Genomic DNA, 22,339 nt, shown 5'->3' on the forward strand with positions numbered 1-22,339 from the left:
ATGACCTCTACTTCTGTGACAGGATACAGTTTGTCTAAGATGTAATTTATTGTATCTTCTAAGGATTTTGTCATTTCCTCATTGTCTTTTTCTATACTTACTAATATGACTCTTAGTTTTACTTGGTTTTGTGCTATTTGCTACGGTAAAGTGAAGGGGTTTTTCCTAACCATTTCACACACCTTATGCCGACTGTTGTCCTTGGAGTTTTCAGTCATGTCATCATAAGCGCCATGTTCTAAGTAGTAGATCTTTTCAAATTCAGTTCTCATTTCTGCTATAGATCTTTCGTACGTTCTGGGCAAGGCTCTAAATTCTTTTACGTTTAATCTATAAGTCTTCAGATCACCATGAGTTCTTGTTTTTTAAAGTTTCCTTTATTTTTTGTATATTTTATATAACGTCTCTACTTTACTATATAATTCCTTAATTGTTTCCTCGATGTCATTTTTGGTGCTTGTTCCATTTGATACTTCACTAAACCATGGATCTTTCTTTATCTCCTCTAATAGTTTTGTCCTTCATTTTAATGTTAAGCTATGTATATCTATGATCGCTGTTGTTAAAGTGTTTAAGTACTTGCCAGCTTAAAATATCTTCCCTTAATTCTTGATTTGCTATGGTTAAGTCAATCCATCCTTTTGCCCTTGTTGTTTTGAATGTGGGTAGAGAATTTTGATCATTTAGTATTACTAAATTATGTTAATAGTAATTTTAATAGGCCTTCGCCCTTTTCGTCACAAGTCTTACTACCCCAGATTTTATTCTTAGCATTAAAACACCCTAAAAGCATGAGTTTGTTGTGTGCTATGTCAGGGACAATGTTTTCTAATTTATTTAGTACCCATGATATTGACTCTTGAGGTGGGCTGGAACAGTTTACGATTAGATATTTGTTATTATCTTTAGTAACTGTTACTGCTATTATATTTTCTTCTATTAAAATTGGGAATACTGGTACGCCTTCATTATGTATTATTACTGCAGTATTAGAATTTTTGGTAGGTGCAAGGACTTTGTGTTTCATTGGGAAACCTGTTATTTTATTCTCTAATATATATGGTTCTTAGACTGCTAATATGTCGCGTTTTTCTTCATATCAAAAGGCAATAGTACTTGGTCTTCTGCTGGTCTTTATTTTGTTTAGTGTAAAGACCAGAATTTGGAGAGTTTGTTGGCGACAGCCATAACTTGTCGGAAACTGGCGAAAGGAACGGCCATGTGAACACTGAGTCTGTTTTTCTCACGTACTTGACACAGATGGCGTTCGCTCGTCACGGCATTGTCATCAGCTGTCCTGTCATCAAACGCCGTGTCTGTGCTCTCCGTGCCGAAAAATGGCGACTGATCTGGGGTTAATTGTGCCTGCTCAAAGCGCGCGAGAGCAAGAAATATATATACTGTCTATCCCTGTACGAATAGGCTGAGTAAAACGGAGAGAAAAAGAAAGCTAGTTCCTGAGTCTTCCAGCAGCAACGCTGCCAGAAGGCGACTGCCATTTTTATACGCTTCGTGAATGCTTCTTCGCAGCCTCGCGCACAACATCTCCTGGCGTGTGTTATTTGGGGATTGCCTTTCAACCGTTCCGCGCAGCTTTTTTTCTATCCGGAGAGAGGACGCTGGATTAGACACAACGCTTTCAAGAATCATCGTAAGCTACGAAAGAAAAAAAAAAGACAAAGCCAGAGCGCTAGCGTGAAAAAGCCGCGGCACAGGATGAGCACGGGGTGGGAGCATGGAACTCCGCCAGGCCCGTGCAGCAGCTGGATCCCACGTTTGGAATTCCGCGATAGGAAGCGAGGCCGATGCGGCACCGAGTGACGCTGGTGAGTGGACGCAACTGAGCACGCTTCAGTTTCGTGTAAGCATCAGCACCAACGTAGTGGCCGCATGAAGAAAAAAAAAAACGCAGGAACTTCGAATAAAGAACGTCTGGCAGGAGCAGGAAAAATCGAACCTGCCGGCCAGATACGTAACGCATATTTGGGTTGGAAGTACGTGGGTTGCCCCGCGGTACGTATACGGACACTTGTCAGAAAGCGCACGCGTACACACAAACTTTCTGGCACGCATCCAGAGGCAGTATCGGCTCGGAAACGCATCCGATGGCTGCAAGACGCGGTTGGAGAGGGAGGCAGCGTTCCGAGAGCCTGGTTGGCATGCACCCTGTGGCCATTGTAGGGCGCCATAAGCGATGGCCGCGATGGGCGCTCGTGACAGTTCGATACGACGTAGCGCGGCGCAGGCTCTCGCCTAACTCGCAACGTGCGCCCTCCCCTCTGCGGAGCCCATGGCTGAAAGGAGGGGGGGAGTGGAGGCTTATAAAAATATGACGTCTCTCCCCGCACGCACCTTATCGGGAGCCAGCAGCCCCGCTCGTGAAGCCAGCGACTCGTGAAGGTACGCCACCGGGGAGCCGGACCGAGACCCATTTCTCGTCAGCAGCTGTCGGCTGTCTGTCGGGGCGCGCGCGGGGTAGTTTTTGCATATTTGTGCACGCCGCTGTTGCCTCCCCCGTCCACACTGCCTTTCTCCCGCGGCAATCGTTCGGACTGCGACCCCTATTAATTCACTTGCCGCTTTTTTTCTTATTGTTGTTGCCTTGAGAAGCTAAGCCATTCCATCTCCGCATATCTTCTGTTTAATATCCGCATTCCTGCACTCCTTTCTCAATTTACAAAGTGTGCGCAAAATAAACGATGACTGAGAGGAGGAGTACGGGACAATTTTAGAAGTTTGGCATCGTTAAACTGGTTCAGTCTGCTTGATATTTTAGTGAGCAACAGGATTTGGTTGTGAGCTAAGGAAGTTTACGGCGTGAAATCTATTTTCCTTCGATAACGTGTCCTTATTAAAATTTTATATTTTAAGAGCTGAAAAGAACTGACCCCCCCCCCCCCCCCCCCCGAAAAATGCGAGTGGCACATCCTACAAAATCCTATATGTGCTTTCACACGAAAACGTGCTGCCATTCAAGAAATATTCACGAACAAAACCCATAGTCAAAAGAGATTATGCCATGAAAATTCTTGTTCGTTTTACGATTTGTTGTGCACCCCGTAATATTGCCTCTGGCGTTGCCCACTGCTTGCCGCTTGTTAGTGAAAACTGGTTCATAGGCAAGCCGTCCGCCCCGATTTTCTTCTCTGTTCTCTGAGTCGTTATGTCATAGCTACTTGACACTCCGTGCTAACCTGTGAGGCAGTAGTGTCTTGTCGAAGAAATTGGGTTCCATAATAAGTAACACCGTGTGGTTTGCATGGAGCGTCATCGAGCAGCGAGAACGCCCTAGGGCGCATGTCCAGTGAGCTACTACGCGATAGCGCCGCGTGAAAGTGATTGGATTAAGTTCTAGACGACTCACACACACACACACACAAAAAAAAAAAAAACAGGTTTTGTATTCTCTACTAAGCTTCATCAGGGGCGTTCCTTTGCGGACAGAGGATTTTACAGGCATGCCTGAAGCATAGTGGAGTGAAAGCTACGCGAGTACCAATCAATCAGTGAACAAATCGACCAGTTATTCCATATTTTTATAAAAGTGATGGCGACGATAAAGAAAGAGGAAAGTCACAGTGCTTCCTGATCTGCTTCGCCACCACAGGAAGTCAACAGCAGCAGAAATACGCCCATCAAAACTAAGCAGCACAAATGCGTAGAGTATTCAGCATATAATTCGCAATGCTAATAAAAATGCATTGTTATACTTTATTTTCAGAGTTTGAAACAGTTAGCGAAGCTATATTGCCATATCTTGTTTAGGGGCCGCCTTGTCGCGCTCGTTCCTTCACACAGTGCGCAGCAGTTTTGACTCCCAAGTGCTCAGACTGCGAATGGCAGGCTATCCTGACAATGTACGGTCCCCGATTGCCGAATGTCCTTTAGCAGACGTAAAACAGCAAAAAAAAAAAACATTCAAAAGAGAAAAGTTTGCATTCAGGAACCGCGGTCATTCCTTATTTGCACCGAGTGTTTTATTGTATAAAAACGTAACACAAAAGGCAAGGATCACAGTTGTTTTTTCAACGAAAAACAAATCGCCCAATATGTGCCAAAAAGTGAATAGGGAAGACACAGGACCTCGCACGTGTGGTAAAAAAAAAAGTTTGTTGATTGCTGGCACAACGTAGTGTATGAGATGCCCGTTTCTTGCGGTCGATGCTACATCGGCCTAACTGGCCGTTGTGTAAATGACCGCCTCAAAGAACATTCCAATTTAATTAAGGGGCGTGTTGACAGCCGCCTAGCTGCGCATATCTCCCGTTATGGTTGTCGTACATTATTTCATCAATACAAAATACTAAGGCGCTATGGTTCCCAGCGGGCACGTGAGATATACGAGGCCTTCTGCATCGACAATATGCGTGAGTGTGCCATCGATATAGCTCCTCACCGAGGAACTCGCGTATCTTGCACATAAATGATGGCGACCACTTAGTTGTGCCTTCTTATATTGTTTATCGTGGCTATCTTTATGACGATTTATTCCCATTTTCATATGTTCTCCTCTCCCTCCAGCCTATTCAAGCTCCTGCACCTACTGCTGTGTGCGCAATAAAATAGTGGTTCATAGCCAGCGTTTCGTCGGTCTCAGTCTGGACGCCCCGTTGTTTGCGCTGTTATTCGTACCCACCCCCCGCGCCCCCTCTCCCCATGCTTAACGTTCAGTTATTTAGTCATAGCGCTTTCTTTCCGACATCTCATTTTGTGTACGTAATTGGAGCACGCGTTTTCTAATCTTTAATTCTCAAAAGCCATTCCGTCACTGCCAGAAGTCCCCAGTCACTCCGAATTGCCCGTATTTTTGCAGTTTTGTTCCTTTTCTTAATACATCCTGTTTGGCTTGAGCGTTTCGCAATAGAAAAACGGGAACTAAGAGGGGATGGTTCCTTACTGCGCAAGGTGGAAGTAACAATGAAAAAGAACGCTGAGGGAATAAATGATCGGCGACACATGGTGTCGACAGGCAACGCGCCGACTCGGGGGCTGCTTCCAGCCACGACGCGCTGCGCCGAGTGAACGTAAACTGCTCGACTCCCAGCTTCCCGAGCCACCCTTCCCTTGGGGGAGTCCCCCATCCCGAATCGACGGTGCCTCCCGCGGTGGCGAGGGCTAATGAATTCCTCGCGCTGGGGCGCCTCTCGGCGAAAGCGGTGGTCTCCCTTGTGACGGGGAAAGCGCAATCGTTTAGCGCCGTTGGCTTTGTTCCTCTAATTGCGGTGTGGGCAGTAGGCCTGGCGACTGCTTAGAGGGGCTGAGAGTAAGGGATGAGATTGTAAAAGGAAACACGAGGAATGCATCCCTGTAGGCGAAACAGGGGGCTTCTCCTTCCCGCAACGTGTGTGTCTATCTCTTGGGAGAGGTTCGGGATGATGAAATGATTGGAGGATTTCCGGATCTCCGTCCAGACACATTGTGGATATCCGCCTTCGGCAGAGATCCTCAACAACTTATCTATTCCCTACAACTTACCTGTAAAGGCTTGATTTAGTGCAAACAGTATAGCTATCACGGATGTCACAGTTCTTTTCATTCGTGCAGACAATGTTTGTGCTGTTTGTGAACTGCGATGTGGCATTTCGATTCTCCACCAGGCCATACGATGTGCGTCTTCATTAGCAAGAAAATAGAAGCGCTAGTAACTGCACCAAACCTCTGGGCTTCTCTGTGCCCCCCTTTAGTGCTTGAATGTACAGAACATAGCAACCAGGGCCAGCTGATATTGCTGAATACCAAGGTATTTTGTTATTGAGAAGGTGCACTGCGGAAAATAAGCGTTAGGATTATATTGTTACGGTGGAAAAGAGGACAAAGTCGTCGACGGTGATGACGAAGTGGCAACAGCCTCTTGGGGTTCTGTGCTGCTGTATATATACGCATCGTATAAATACATCGTGTAAATAGTTTATACTCGTGACATTTTGGTGAAGGTGCTGGGTACGCGTCATCGCCACGGAGCATCGCAGCGGACGTCTCACCCAGCCCGGGACCATGCTTCCAATGGAAGGCACCGCGTCTGCAGCTACAATGCCGACTACGCATACCCATTACGTTGCTCTACCTCAGCCACAAGACCACGACAAGTTCACGGGCCTCGAAGGCGTTGACGTAGAAGAATGGTTGAAGATGTATGAGCGCATCAGCAAGGTGAGCAGGTGGGGTCCGATCATAATGCTGGCCAATGTCGTGTTCTACCTCGACGGAACACCGTGTACGTAGTTTTACACACACGAAGAAGAGCTCACCAGCTGGGACTTGTTTAAAGAGAAGCTGTCGGACGTTTTTGGCAATCCGACCGGTCGACAACTAGCCGCCAAGACAACTCGCCAAGCGTGCCCAAACTGCTACTGAGTCGTATGTCTTTTACATTCAGAAAGTCCTAGCCCTCTGTCATAAAATCGGCACGTGCTTGCCAGAGGCGAACAAGGTTGGACACATTATCAAAGGCATCACGGACGACGCATTCAACCTTCTGGTCTTTAGAAACTTATCGACTGTCGACGCCATCGTGAAGGAATGGTGCCGTTTCGAGCAAGCGAAGAGTCGCCGCATATACAATAGGTTTACACGGCTTCCAAATACTGCAGCGACCTCTTCCTGTACCGACCCCACCGACCAATCTAGCTCGCCACCACCAAGCGAAAACGTGACCCGAATTGTACGCCGTGACCTCGAAGCAGCGTTCCCTGCCTCGCCTCAACAGACGTCTTGGAACAACACTGCTGAGACGATATCGCTGATCCAGTCCGTGGTTCGCCAGGAAATCGCTAATATGGGTCTCCCCGGCGCCTGCTCCTTGAGTCGCCCTGACACCCGCCCTACTCCTATGCGTCGGCCCTATCGCAGTCCACCTCACAGTGTTCGTTATCCCTACACTACCACCAGAAAGCCATCGGACTGGCGTACACCTGACGACAGACCGATGTGTTTCTGCTGCGGCCGAATCGGTCACGTTTCCCATCACTGCCGGAGCCGTTGGCCGTCCCCTCCTCGAAACACCTCCCAGAATGCAAGTTCGCCCCGAAGTACCTCACCCCGTCGCTTCTATGAAGCTTCCGACGTCGCTCGCCCTCGCCTCAACGTCGTCAGCCACGTCCGCCCCAGGTTCACCGCTCGCCGTCGCCGACCTACCCAGGACCGTCCCAGCAGGAAAACTAGGCAATGCGGCACCTCGAGGTGGTGCTGCAATGTCGCATTCGCCGCGACATCCTCCTTAGACGCTGTTCTCGAGAAATAAACTTCTTGACGTCCAAGTTGATGGCACACCCGTCATAGCATGTATAGATACCTGAGCACACATATCGATTATGACCAGCCGCCTGCGCCACCATTTAAATAAAATTGTTACGCCTTCCGTTACTCGGTTCGTACGAATCGCCGACGGTAGCATGGTGACCGTGGTCGGAATGTGTACTGCACGTGTGAGCATTTGCGGCCGCCATACTGTCGTCCTTTTCGCTGTGCTTGACCAATGCCCCCATGACCTCATAATAGGCCTAGACTTCTCCGCCCATTCAGCGCTAATCGATTGTTCCTCAAGTACTGTGCGTCTTGACCTGCCTCTGCTGGACGTTCCTCCGACACCGCACGAAATTCACCTAAGACCGACTGATTTTGTTCACGTTCCACCACAGGTCTTCACATACATCGATATGTCGCCTTCTACGCCAGTTCCCGATGGTGATTACATCTCCGCTCCCATAACTGCCATCGTTCTCACCCACAACGTTACCGTTCCGTATACAACAGTGAGGGTCACAGACAATCGCACGTATCTCTCTGTGGTGAATTTCGGGCTCGCTAAGCAAATTCTGCCGAAAGATATCATCCTGGCTACAATCACTCCTTTCGAAGTTAGTTGCGTTGAGACCTTCGCCGTCGATGCTGCCTGTGAGCCTTTCCGGTCTGCTAAATGTACCGACAACTACATTAGGAATATGATCACCCCGGATCTCACTCCTGCAGAGACTTAAGAGCTCTGCATTCTACTGCTTTCCTACAAGGATATATTCGACCTGAACAACCGACCCTTAGGCCAGACGTCACTTCTCAAACATCGTATATCTACAGGCGATAATCCACCCCTCCATCGGCGCCCCTACCGAGTGTCAGCTTCGGAGCGTCACGTCTTCAAAACCGATATTGACAAGATGCTAGCGAAAGACATCATTGAGCCATCGTCAAGTCTCTGAGCATCCCCTGTCGTGCTGGTCAAAAAGAAGGACGGTTCATGGAGGTTCTGCGTCGATTACCGCCGCCTTAACCGCATAACGAAGAAGGACGTCTACCCGTTACCTCTTATCGATGACGCCCTCGATTTCCTATACGGGACATCGTATTTTTCGTCCATCGACCTGCGGTCCGGATATTGGCAAATCGCTGTCGATGACCTAGATCGTGAAAAGACCGCCTTTATAACGCTTGATGGTCTTTACCAATTCAAAGTTATGCCTTTTGGGCTATGCAACGCTCCGGCTACCTTTGAGCGCATGATGGACTGATTACTCCAAGGATTCAAGTGGTCGACTTCTCTCTGCTACCTAGATGATGATATTGTGTTCTCGCCCTCATTCAGCACACATATTGAGCGCCTTTCAGCTGTACTTGCCGTTTTTCGCAAGGCCGGTCTACAGCTCAACTCCAAGAAATGTAACTTCGGCCACCGTGAGATTACTGTTCTCGGACATGTCGTTAATGCGACTGGCATCCGACCGGATCCAGAGAAAATTCGCGCCGTGAAAGAGTTCTCGGTTCCACGGTCCGCAAAAGATGTCCGAGAGATAGAGAGAGAGAGAAAAACTTTATTTGGTTCCTTCAAGGATTTAGCCTCTCGAGGTCTCGGTCGTCTTGGGCGCCGGCGACTTGGAGCCTCTTCCGGCAAGGGTGGGCCCCTATTCCAGGGCTCCACTGAGCCTAGCTACCTCACTAGCGTGCTGCACTAAGGCCCTTTGGGCCGTGAGCTCGCAGCTGGTAAGCCGACTCTCCCATTGCTCCGCACTCGGGTTATTGTGTTGGTGGAATGATTTATTGTGTTTACATTCCTATGCGACATGATATAGTGTGGGTGTGGCCCCACACCATGGGCAGGTGTCTCTGTATTGTGTTGGGTACATTTTGTTTAGGATGTATAAATTTGGGAAGGAGTTTGTCTGCAATCTGCGCCAACTCGTTGCTTCCTCCTGCGTTAGAGCTTTGTGCGGTGGGGGATATTTGGCTCTCGTCCCTCTGTATAAGTTTAAGATTTCTGTGTATCCTCCTTCACAAGCGTGTGGGTGATACTCCGGGGCGCGAAGTTTCGTGGGCCTTTGCTCTTACTTCCGCCGCTTTGTTAAAGATTTTGCCACGATAGCACGCCCTATCATAGATCTCCTGAAGAAAAGTGTGCCGTTTTCATGGGGATCCTCTCAAGTCACCGCCTTTTCTCGCCTTACCACCATGCTCACCACCCCACCGATTCTAGGACATTTCGCTACTTCAGCCCCTACAGAGGTGCGCACCGATGCCAGTGGCCACGGAATCGGTGCCGTCTTTGCACAAGTTCAACACGGCCGTGAACGTGTCATCGCGTACGCTAGCCGTCTTTTGTCACCTGTGGAGCGGAACTACTTCATTACCGAGCGCGAATGTTTGGTCGTTGTGTGGGCAGTGGCGAAATTCCGCCCCTATTTATACGGCAGGCTTTTTTCTATTGTAATGGATCACCACGCCCTCTGTTGACTTTCGTCCTTAAAAGATCCCACAGGGATGCTTGGACGATGGGCTTTGCGGCTACAAGAGTATTCCTATTCGGTGGTGTATAGGTCTGGTCGCCTACACAAGGACGCCGACTGTTTGTCCCGTTACCCTGTACACACGCCTGCCAACGCCGACATGGACGCTTCCGCAAATGTTCTTTCCATTTCCCAGCTTTTGGACATGGCGAACGAGCAATGCCATGACCCTACTTTGAGGACCCTCATAGACCGAATGGAATCTGCTCCTACTGATCCATCGTTACGGTGGTTCGTTCTCAACCACGGGATATTGTACCGACGCAGTTTTCATCCTGACGATCCTCCCCTTCTCCTTGTCTTTCCTCAACACCTCCGTTCAACCGTGCTTCAGGAGCTTCATGACGCCCCAACTGCCGGACACCTTGGCTTTGCTCGCACTTTCGACCGCGTGCGCCGCCGCTTCTACTGGCCCGGCCTCGCACGCTCCGTACGGCGCTATGTAGCTGCATGCAAGCCCTGTCAATATCGCAAAAAGCCAGCAACGCTTCCTGCCGGGTACTTACATCCGATCGACATTCCACCTGAGCCGTTCTTTCGCGTGGGTTTGGATCTCCTTGGTCCTTTCCCTGAGTCCAGCTCTGGCAACAGGTGGATCGCTGTGGCTACTGATTATGCGACGCGCTATGCCATCACTCGGGCACTTCCCACGAGCCGCGCAACCGATGACGCAGATTTCCTACTCCGGGATATCATTTTAGTACATGGCGCCCCGTGACAGCTCCTTACTGACTGAGGCCGCACTTTCCTCTCCCAAGTCATCGCCGATATCCTACGATCATGCTCTACCAAGCACAAACTGGCCACCTCCTATCATCCCCGGCCCAACGGCCTTACTGAGCGACTTAATCGAACTATTACTGACATGCTATCTTAACACGTTTCACCCGACCACAAGGACTGGGCTGTGGCGCTGCCCTACGTCACGTTCGCCTATAATTCATCACGCCACGATACTGCTGGGTATTCCCCCTTCTACTTACTCTTCGGTCGTGAACCAGTATTACCATTGGACGCTTCCCTCCCCTTGATACAGGATCCGAGGACCGAGTATTCCCGCGATGCCATCGCCCACGCCGACCATGAGCGCTAGCTTGCCCGTACTCGTCTGTTGGCATCGCAGGAATCTGAACGACACGCTTACAATCACCGCCATCGTGACACATATATTTCACCACGCTCTCTCGTGCTACTTTGGTCCCCTTGCCACCGAGTGGGGCTCTCCGAGAAACTCCTCCCATGCTACAAAGGCCCTTACCGTGTTCTACGTCAAGTGACCCATGTCACTTACGAGATCATCCCCGAGACCTCCGTCATGCCACCCGGTTCCACATCACCTGACGTCGTACACGTCTCTCGGTTTAAGCCGTACTATGCCCTTACCGATGGCCCCATCTGAAGCAGCGGGACGGTGCTTTTTCTGCCGGGGGTCGTGTTACGGTGGAAAAGAGGACACAGTCGTCGACGGTGGAGACGATGAAATGGCAACAGCCTCTCGGGGTTCTGTGCTGCTGTATATATACGCATCGTGTAAATACATCGTGTAAATAGTTTATACCCTTGACAATATGAACGAATTACACAGAGGCAGCTTTCCTTGAGAAAGTAGTCATAATTAGCAGTTTACAACAAAATGAGCTCAGTTTGACTGACCCGATGTGCGGCAAGTTTTTAAAGACCAAACTCCCCCAAGAACACAACTCCGAAGCCCTGTGCGCTCTCTGTGGCCGTATGTGGCATATAGTTCAACTGCAGGACAAGATAACCATTCTTTCAGCAAGAAGTGCGACCAGGTGTAGGCACTACTGACGTAATGCATTGTTATTACCTGCTGTTTAGTATGATCCGATGTGAAAGGTGCGAGAACGAGGACGGACAAAGAAAAAAAAACACACACATAGGGTGCCTCTTCCAACAATGTTTAATCGCGAAAGAAAACGCAAAATTTTTTTTCAGGTTTTCTCTCTATTCGTGGTCGTATTCGCGCTTTTCACATCAGATCATGCTCAACCAGGACGCCCAGCTATCTACCCTAACTGGAGTTTAGCATTACTGTATAAAACAGAACACACAACTCGTGCCTGTGCGGAACGATGCCAGTGTGGAGGCCATCCTGCATCATCAATGGTCTCGTCGCAAGAATAAACACAACTCCAGCTATAATGGATTTTGCCAAAATAACGTGCTTGCGTCACGTGTTTGCTACTAAAGCTAGCCTTTCTGCATCGCTCAGCGCATGATATGTAGCGGACGTACTTCGCTTACTGCGTGGGTGGCGCGAGCGCTCGCGTACAATTAATTTAGCGGCCGGTCAGTCAGAGTAGAGGACCAATGCGAACAATGCTCCGCCTTGCTCCGGAATTGTTTTGCCCACTCGGGACTCAAGCGCACGAGCGTTCTTGCATACGCCCCCAACGGAATCTGGCCGCTGCGTCCGAGACTCCTTTCGCATTCTGCGACTCCTGAGGCAGGGGGAAAAGGAAGTAACCGCGCTCATCTACCCAGTTTCCCACCGGAAATAGAAAAAAAAGATTACTTCCTGCAGCACCTTCGACATTCCTCAGACAAGCTACACGCTGTTCGCTGACACTTCTTCCGTATACAGTGGCCATGGGGTAGTGGTCGCGTTGTCGCAGCAGGCGGGGTTAGCCTGGCATAGGTATAACCGGCAACTGTGCCACCTGAGCCTCCTGTGAGTACCACTGTGCGCATCACCAGGTGTCGAAGAGCCCCGTGTCTCGCACGAAGGCAACCAGCAGTCGTTGCGCTCTCTTCCTCATGGCCGCGGTGCCTCCGAGGAAAACGACGTCTACAAAAGTCATGTGCGTCAGATCTTGCAGGGTGTCGGCCATCGCTCTTCTATGGGACTCCATTCGCCAACGCAGCTATTTCTTTAACCATGTTTCCGACTCTTCTTCTTTGTACGCTCACTCGGCCAGGTTCAATGCAGAGCACACAGAAATGAATGCTCGTCCAGTCGTTCGTCAACAGGGCTAAAATTAGGCGAGTTGGCTGAGCATTGCGAGCGTGTAAGGAGTGTATAGTAAATATTTTAAAAACACTGGGCAAGACACAGTTACAAGATCTACGCTGTTCTACTGTCAGCATTTTGTCAAATAAACACCGTAGGTCTTAAAACCGTATCTTGCACCGCTTTTTTAAAATAAATTATTTTGTTGAACAGCTTGGCTAACGTTAGCTGGGACACTTCCATAATGGGCAAACCAGTCGTTACCTGAATGACTGCGTCGGGAACACTGCAGCAATGTAAAGAACCGAATTAATAGACAAAAAGCGCATCTGCATTCCAAAATATCATAGCTGTGTTGTTCTAGCTCGCAATCGCAGTCCATGGCTATATGGCTTATTTTTGAGGCGAAGGTGATATGCGAATAAAAAGAAAAGGTCGTCCACCAAAGTCGGCGCGAAAGAAGACAAGATCGAGGTACATGGTATATGTATGTACATGGTATATATACATGTACATGGGATATGTACATGGTATATGTAATGAAATTGTGGGCAACTTTGTAATTACATTACATTTTCGAGCTATTTGCTATATTTCCTTCCTTCTATTGCAAGATATCACATTTATTTCCCCGGACCCTCTATCCTTTTTTTCATTTTCATGTGTCCTTTTTTAACCACATGTAGGTCGACGTTGCCTTCTTTCGCGTCAATTTTGGTTGACATGCCTTCCTTTATTTTTTATTTTTTTTACCAAGAGGCCAGGTGGGGGCCCATCCCGGAGATAACTTGGTCTATGGTACAATGTGGCTAATGTTCGACTATATTGTCGCCAATTATGCCCACACAATTAATTTTATTTACTGTGCTACTAATCACTGCTTTTTGTCTCCTCCGGGCCTCCAATTTGACACCTTTTTCGACATGCTACGACGCACTGGAGACGCGAAAGGACCGTTTCTTGATCAAGATGTCAAATAGACTTCGATCCCACGTACGCCAAATGCGTGTGAAGTTGCCCAAGAAGAAATTGTCTTCAAAAAACCTGTCAGTGTGTCTTCCGTGGCGGAAAATGGGCCTCTGCGTTTTGGATGCCACATGAGTGCAGTGCTCTACGTGTGTCTCATTCTTTCTTTTGTCCGGCGTCTGTCGTTTATACGCTCGCAGTCGCCGCTGTTGTTGGCCAGGTTGAACAATACTAACTGTTGGACATAGGACTGCAAACGGCTGGAGAACCTACAGGAATATTAATACCTAAGTAAACCTTACGGCTGATAACTACAAAGAGTTGAAATACTTGTAATTGAAAGTAGCGCAAGAAAGACTTAATAATAAGGGAGGCTGCGTAGCACAAGCCGTAGCACAAGCCGTAGCACAAGCCGTAGCACAAGCCGTAGCACAAGCCCTTATGATTGTGTTATTTTGCCCTACCTTCCATTCCAAGTACGTCTAACGCACTATATCTGTGAACTAGATTTACTACACAAACAGCTCACTTACTTCTTCGTGTCACGTGTTGCCTTCGCAGATCTTTACCCTTTCCGGGACGACTCCGGGCCGACACGAGAGTTCCTGCAACGCGTCTTCGACATACTGTGGGCCTACGTCGACAAGCAACAGGACCGCTCAAGCAAGATACTCGAGTTCCACATGCCCGAGGAGCTGATCAATATCTTGGACCTCGAGCTGCCCGACGAGCCGCAGCCGCTGCAGCGTGTGCTGGCAGACTGCGCCGAAGCGCTCAAGCACCAAGTGCGCACAGGTACGCGTGCATGCGCCTGCAGTGGCTCGACGGCTGCAGCGCCGATTGACGCGCATCCATTTGCCCGCCTGTCTGCTTGCTTGCGTTCTTAATTGAGAAGCAAAAAAAAAGCTAGATTTCCGCCTCTGTCTATTTTTCTGTATTACTTGTAAAGGCGCACATGACAGGCCTGACAATTCCCAATGTTCAATGACTCGGCAAAGTTCGTCTAAGAACGCTGATAGTTTTTGTGCAAAGGAGAGTAGTGGAAAAGAAAGAAAGAAAGAAAGAAAGAAAGAAAGAAAGAAAGAAAGAAAGAAAGAAAGAAAGAAAGAAAGAAAGAAAGATGGTGCAGACGAAAGCGCTGTGCAAGTTCAATCACGTTTCTTTGAAGGCTGTCAACAGGCACGTGTAATTCTGACTGGACTTGTAAGGAACGATATAAAATTGTTGTGCATTGCACATTCCTCTGGTGTCTGCTTCCGGACACACTCTGTTCTGCGCCACAATCAGTGATATCGCAAAGTTGTTTCTTTATTTTTCTTCCCCTCACTGTCGAAAAAAGAGAGAGAGCCAAGGTGGAACAATGGTCAACAACAAATTAGTGCTTGATATTACCGAGACAAAGCATCTCGTTATCGTGCGCTGCAAGTTGTTCATCATGAAATTAATAATAACCAAACTACTACTAAAAAGAAACAGAGATTAAAATGAAGAGGGAACATCGCGCTCCAATCACATTTTGTCGCTGCTTAACCGTTCTTTCTTGCTCTTGCGTTTTGAGTAAGGAAGAAGTGCGGGCAACGCGAGCACAAGCTGTGCTCACATCGGCCCGCCGGGTCACCCGACGGCGCCGATAATCCTCTGCTGGATAACAAGGCTGCGAGTGCGATCACGCTTCGCGCATCTAGCGTAAAAAACAAGCGATCGCGAACGGTCTCACTTCAGCGACATTGAAGTAAAAATAATCGTAAGCAGCAGAAACAATCACATGGCAGAGCAAGAGCCACGACCACAGCAACATTTTCGCCCTCGCCAATACTAAGTGGGGGCACCGCCAGAATTCCAGGCTGGCGTTCCTGCTATTATTGAGGCCTCCGATTTCAGGACACCCACCCCCGCCGGGATGTCGGGAAACCGCGTGATATCAACTCGTAAGTGGAGACTCTCAGTGTCACGCGGGCGAGTAGATGACTGAATGCTGGCAGGGAGTTCGGGACGTGTAAAAGCATCGAAAAAGTGGCCGCACGGAAGACTTAGGAACGACGCCTAAAACAATGCGATCTCGCCACTCGCAAATATTTATTCACTAATGAACAAAAGCTGCAACACCGACTTCCTTCACGTGAATGGTGCTAACAGCAGCCCATATTCTTACAAAAACAAACTATGCAAATCCCAGCTATTGTGGGGATCACTGCTATGCGAAGCATTTTGCAAGTTGCTGGCTGTTCAGCACCGTTTGGGGTTCTTCGAAGAGTTACGAGGTGGAGCAACGTGTTTGCCTAAAGCAAGCACTTGTGTTTGACGCGAGCCTGGCGTAATTCAAAGAACGCTTCGCATTAAAAAGACAGATTTCAGCGATTCCACTGGCTATGGATACATTTTCCGGGACAGCAATCACAGGGGGCACAGTCATCTTCTCAAGAACAACTTCTTTGCGATGCGCAAAACGTCGTTTTCGCCCGCTATAGTGTGCTTGCTGCGCTATGTGAAATTTTGTTGACAGACTATTGAAACACAATTGGTCAACGTCGTGAAATGAAACTGAAGTAGTATTGTGTTGCTTTGGATATATGATATCGAAATATTTATTGACTAACGCTGAACACTGCATGACTCTTTATATAACGTTGAAATTTCGTTGCGACCTGCTGCGTGCAAAAACTGTTCTTACGATGACATTGCATTGATGCTGTTGAGAAAACTGGCTTGAGAAATCTATAGTTTTTCACAACAAGCTTGCTAGTCGAGTTTGCAGAGAGCTGCATTTTGACTCGCTGTCATTCCTCTAGAGATTACTCAGTTGTGCACTGAATGTGGAGCATGCATTAAAACAGGAAGGGTGGGAGGGGGGGAGGGGGCTGTCATATTTTTATTATATTTGGTTAGATGAAAATAAACGCGGACACCATTGACGATTTCTATTGACAGTGGCATTCTGGTTTTGCATCTGAGAGGGGGGGGGGAGGGGAAGGACCTTAGCCCCGAAATTGTGGGGTTTTACGTGCCAAAACCCCAATATGATAACGACGCACGCCGTAGTGGGGGACACCGGTCTAATTTTGACGACCTGGAGTTCTTAACTTGCATGCAACGCATGGTACATGGATGTTGTTTTTTTTGCATTTAGCCTACATCTGCCACAAATCTGCCAAAGGCAATTTTAAAAGTTCCGCATAACTTAAAAATATTCACGATTACAGAAGTTCAATGCCACCTGAATGGAAAAGAAAGAAATCCCTGCAGAAACTGCAGAGGCTCCCCCGTAATCTGAAAAGTGCGGCAGAAAATGCCTACTGTCCGCAGTACCATGCATTTGCAAGCAGGGTATGCGGGATAGCCGCTGTTAACGATACCTCAACGAGATGGCCTTTACCGAGTCGGTGTCGGCTCATGGTGCATCCTGTAGAGTTTCTTACTTTGTGCAGAAAATTGTGCGTATCCGCACAATAGGTTTTTTTCACGGTCTACCGCAATCTTCCGTTTCACGCGAATTGCATCATCGCCTGAAGATAGCCCAATACAGGACAGCACCCACAATATCGCGTCGGCGTATACGTACTACCTGTGCGATGACAGACACTCCTTTCACCGGATCTGTTCTCTACGGAATCGCGCCACGTAACAACAAGTGCTATACCTAAGTATCCTCACGGCAACAAATATACGTTGTCAAGCGCATCATTCCTTTATTAAATTGGGTGCATTTCTGTGACTCTTACTTGCTTTTGTTGGCTCGTTCCCCGTTTTCGTGCTCAAACTTCCTCCGCTAAGGGCACTTGCTCTCGCGCAACCAACTTACGAGGTGAGTTCGTTGTCGAACGTGAGACGCATGCGCAGGAGCTGGTAGCGCTTTGTCGCGTTTCTCTGGAGGGAGGGGGGGTATTCTGCAAGTTTCTACCTATTTCGGCTGAAGCTGACCAGCTGGAGCTTAACCAGCGATTAGTAAACTGGCTGTAATCGCCTGTTTTCTCCTCGGTAGTACCCCAGCCCAACCAATCAGCACTTCAGCAGCATCCGAAATGGACATGTATACACTATAAGTGTACATGTACAGATTAGACCCCCTGGGCTTCCGGTTACGGGGGACGTTTGACGCGCAAGTCCGCTGCGCGTCCGTTGTAGTGATTTGGTGCAATGACCTTTTCTTTCATGGGTAATATACATTTCAGTGCCACACATTTTCGAACCTATCTGTGACAACACTTTCACTGTTCCTATAGGGCACTCAAAGGCCCCACCTTCTGAGTAACCTAGTTTGCTTCAGGCATCGTGAATCTCTTTCCTTGTTATTATTATTTTTTTGTAATTCGGCTTTGGGAACTCACAACTGTCGTTAAAAAAGCACGCACGCAATGCGAGCCACGCGGCGTCGCAGGCGGAGCGCGTCTCGATCGATTCTCAGGGCGCTGTGGCGCAGGACGCGAGCCCGGCGGCGAACCTCCAGCGCCGATACGTCTGCGCGTACAAAAGAGCAGCACGCTTGCGCTACCTTGCAGAAACAGAGCACAATATTCAGAGAAGCTGTCTCGTTCGAGCATTAAGAATTTCAGTTGCTTGTAATTAAACCACGCAGTAAAACAAGAACGTTGCCTACATATAACGCTTTCGTGCACTTGCTTGAGAGATTTTTAACAAAAGCTGTACTTTACCCACATATTTTAAACTTCGCATGCACAACAGCAATGATTTGCCCCCCATTTTCAGCAAATTTGATGTCTTCGGGTATTGCATAGTACGTATACGATATAGAAAGCTAGATTCCACATCATTCTTAAATCAAACCTATATATTACGCTATGGAGCGTTTCTCTAAGTCATTTACTGCAAAGTCCATAATTGCCCATACACACTCTCCGAACTAGGCATACCCATGTCACCCATAACTTCCCCTGATTTTCACCAAATATTAACGAGGTACCTCGCTTAATCCACCGAGGTCACCGGAGAAACGACGCACTTAGTATTACGCATGCAAATATAGGGACAACACGGGTCCTCAGTGATTGTTTAAAATGCTCATAATTAGGCCAGGAAGGCTAAAATTTCTCCACACAACACTCTTAGTGTAACCCTTACTTACACCGAATGTTATTTTAATGGCAGGTACAGTTCTTCTATATAGGACGCCGGGAAACTTTGAGGGTAACGGTTTATGTATAACCCTTTCGAAAACGCGCTAATAGAACGTTTTGCAAACTCCTTAGTTGTCTGGTTCTGTTGTACCTGCGCCTGCGAATCGCTGATATGTCTATTGTTTCCTTGAAATGTCAGCTTTTGGCATGCTGCGTTCTTTGAGTACACACTGGGCAAAGTATATATGTGCTTTGTAAAATAATCTCGCAACTCTCCGCAACGCTTGCATATTTCTACAAAAAACTGAAACTAACCTACACATCACAGGCTGTCATCATACATACTCCTCAACATGCTTCCAATGTCAAGCGAATATAAACAACGCGCCCCGTTTAGTTCCCAATGGAAATAACGGAAAAACAACTACGTGCCTCTTATAACCAAATAACAAATAGAGATAATGAGCATACGCAGCAACTATTTTCAAAGTTCATAAATAATATAAGCAGTCCAAGCTTTTAAATACGTATCACCCATAGTACGGCCCCCATCCTTGTTAAATATAAAATTGCCGCAATTTGCAGTTATCCCAGGGCAGTCACAATACTTTGTCACTCTGGGAACAAGCACCAAAGGGCGGTTTAGCAATTATCATTTAGCCCCTAATTAACCCACACCCTTCAAATTTTGTCTGCAGGTCATCCCTATTATACCCTCTCTTTCCCTTTTTTCTATAGTCACTATATATATAAACCTGGTGAATGATCTACTTCTTTCAAGACACTGAAATGGCATACCGTGTTTTAGCGCTTTGAGCCGTACCAACAGCTTCGCTGCGAAGGAAACCGGAAGGGGGCGCCGTCGTTACAATGCTCGGATTAAAAACGCATGATTTTCTTCAGCGCTGCCTTGCAGCACCGAGCACGCCGGTGCTACGCGCAATGTTCGGCCGAACAGCACGGAACAAAAAACGCACGGGTGCAGGCGGACGAAACACGCGGCTGGGTGCCTCACGCTCTGTCGCCTTCCTCTGGCGGCCGCCACACAAGGGGCACGCACCGCAAAAATAATATTTGTGCCCGCTGCGAAGGAGGGAAGGGCAGGGCGCAGGGGAGCGGGCCGTCGCTTTGTCGGCCGGGCTCGTTCATTCTTCCACGGCGTCCCAACCCGTACCCCCGTCGGTCTGTGCTCTGCAGGGAATGAACGATGCGCCCGAGATCGAAAGCAAGATAGAAAAACAACAGAGCGAACCCCGGCAAAGGCACGTGGTGGGTGAGCAAATTGGAATATTGGTCCCCACTCACCCCTTGGCTCCTCCCCAGCTATCGCGTTCGCGCTCGTGTTTCTTTGGGCGCCGCAACTTCTCGATGCAAGACGCGGCGACAGTCGCGAGTCTGGGGCAAAAGCAGGCTCGTGAGCGCAGGCGACAAGAGCGCTCGTCGATAGACAGGCGCAGCGAGGGATTGCGACGCTCTGTTATTGCGTTCTCCTCGACGCCTTTTCAACAGAAGGAATTCGAGAATGCGAAAATGAAAGGCGCGTCGTCGCCTCAGTGAAGAGAGAGATGAAGCCGCAGCGACTATAGGAGCGAGAACTGAGACATCGGAGCGCGAGACCTTTCATCTCAACCTTTCGGCTCGTTGCTGCTGCTTTGTTGAATCGAGCCGTGGTTTCTTAATATGTTGACGCCTCTTTTACATTTCAAGCAACGAATATCATTCCTCAAGCCTATAGCAGTGTTTCACGACGTGTTTAATTGGGGATTTGGCAGCATCCCTACGATGCATGCAGCTAAGCGGCAACTTTCAAAAGCTTCCTTTCTGGCAGCAGCCATGCACTGCAAGAAAATGCGACATTTACTGACACAAGCCACGAGTAACATCTCGTAGAAAGATTCTTGAATGTCCGCACGCTTATTGGGATAAAGAGTTAAATTACGAGAACAAGAATTCGACCTACATCGGGAAAACTAAGGTTTGCGTGGGCGACGGAAATTCAGTTTCCAACACGAACGACGCTTACTCGGCTCTTCTACAGTGCCAGGAGCCGCTATCGCCATCATCATGCAAAGTTCGTGCATCGGAGCGGGGACGGCGAAGCACGTAAAATGTCGGCATCGCCTGCAGGGTCTGGAACGCACCCTTGGCTGTACACCTCCACTAAAACGGGGAGTCCGCGAGAGATACACGAGGCAAGCGGAGAGAATTCTTTTTTAATTATTATTATTGCCTCAGTTTGCCTTACGGCAACGTGCCCGCACTGCGACGCACCGCGGCGCGACGTCGCATTCCGGCAGCGCAGTCTGGCGCAGTGCGCATTCCAGCAGCCGCGTCACACGTATTTCTCAACGTCCACCGCTGCGAAACGAAGCACAGCTGCGCGCGGAGGAAGGAGGAACGCGCGCACACGGACAGACGGGCTTTATGACGTCAGCTGCTCGCCGCGCGTACGTTGCGTAACGGATCCCTGCCAACGCCGCCGCCGCTTCCGACGGGGATTGCGCTGTCGCCAGCGACGCGTTTCCATTTTTGTGCTTGATGGTTGTATTTCTTTTTTCTTTCGGCCCTCCCCGAAAAGGAGAGCGAGTGCGAAGGAGGAATGAGGAGAGGGGAAAGCGTTTTCCCGAACGCTCGCGCTTTCTGGCGGCCGGCACGACATTTGAAAGCCGAGCAAGACGGATGGTATCGTCGCTGGCAAAAGGAAGAAGGACGCGCGGCGCTCCCTTTTCGCGGTCCGCCGGGCGGGATAATCGCTCGCCACGCAAGCGATCGATGCTGCCGCGGTGCCTCCACGCGCTGCCTTGCGGGAGGCGGGTGCGCGAAGCGTGGTAGCCCCGCCCACTTCAGGAGGAACCGCTCCTCCCCAAAGAGGGACGAGTGGGTCCACTGTCTCCCGCCCCCGCACCCTGTGCCAGCGGTGCGCGCGTGCACTGCGCTTCGCCACAAAGCCCGCGGAAGCTCGTGACGTCAAGCCGCGGTCCCGCTGCTCGCCAGAGCTTGCCTGCTGGCTTTAAGCCGAGCAGCGCTCCTAGCTTGGCAAGTCGATTTTCATATGCTATATTTGCGGATGCCGAGTCGCCAATTTCTTTCGCGGATACGGCCTCAGCACAAGGCGGGCCTGCCACGAGCAAAGCTTTAGTGGCAAAAGGAGAAGAAAGATTTCTTACAATGGTAATAATGTTGTGCAGTGTGTATAGGCTTTGAAAATTATTATTATTATTATTATTATTATTATTATTATTATTATTATTATTATTATTATAAGAAAAGAACAGAATCCCTTTATTTTCAAGTAATATGTAGTAGGATACACAATAAATACCATTAGACCAATTTCGCTGACCTCTAATTTGTTGAAACAATTGAAAGAATTCTCTATGTGCGTCTTATGAAATCTGTACAGAACAAGTACTTGTTTAGTCTCAGGCCCTCATCCAACTTGGATTAATACAATCATGTGCCATCTGGCTTGCTCGTGTGGATCTGGAACATAGAACAACATTAGCACGGCGCCAGAGACAGGTTGCTGCTCTAATGACAATCGGCATTTGCAAAGC

At 48.7% G+C, this 22,339-nt stretch overlaps 1 protein-coding gene across 1 annotated transcript in view; it reads left to right on the forward strand.

Moving 5' to 3' along the window:
- Positions 1-22,339, forward strand: part of Gad1 (glutamate decarboxylase) — a 158,436-nt gene that overhangs the window by 48,394 nt on the left and 87,703 nt on the right. Inside the window, exon 2 of the mRNA XM_075691666.1 lies at positions 14,272-14,505. Coding sequence (XP_075547781.1) covers positions 14,272-14,505 — 234 coding nt within the window. The remainder of the gene's footprint in view (positions 1-14,271; positions 14,506-22,339) is intronic.

Source organism: Dermacentor variabilis, chromosome 5 (genome assembly GCF_050947875.1).
Source record: "Dermacentor variabilis isolate Ectoservices chromosome 5, ASM5094787v1, whole genome shotgun sequence".
NCBI classification, from domain to species: Eukaryota; Metazoa; Arthropoda; class Arachnida; order Ixodida; family Ixodidae; genus Dermacentor; species Dermacentor variabilis.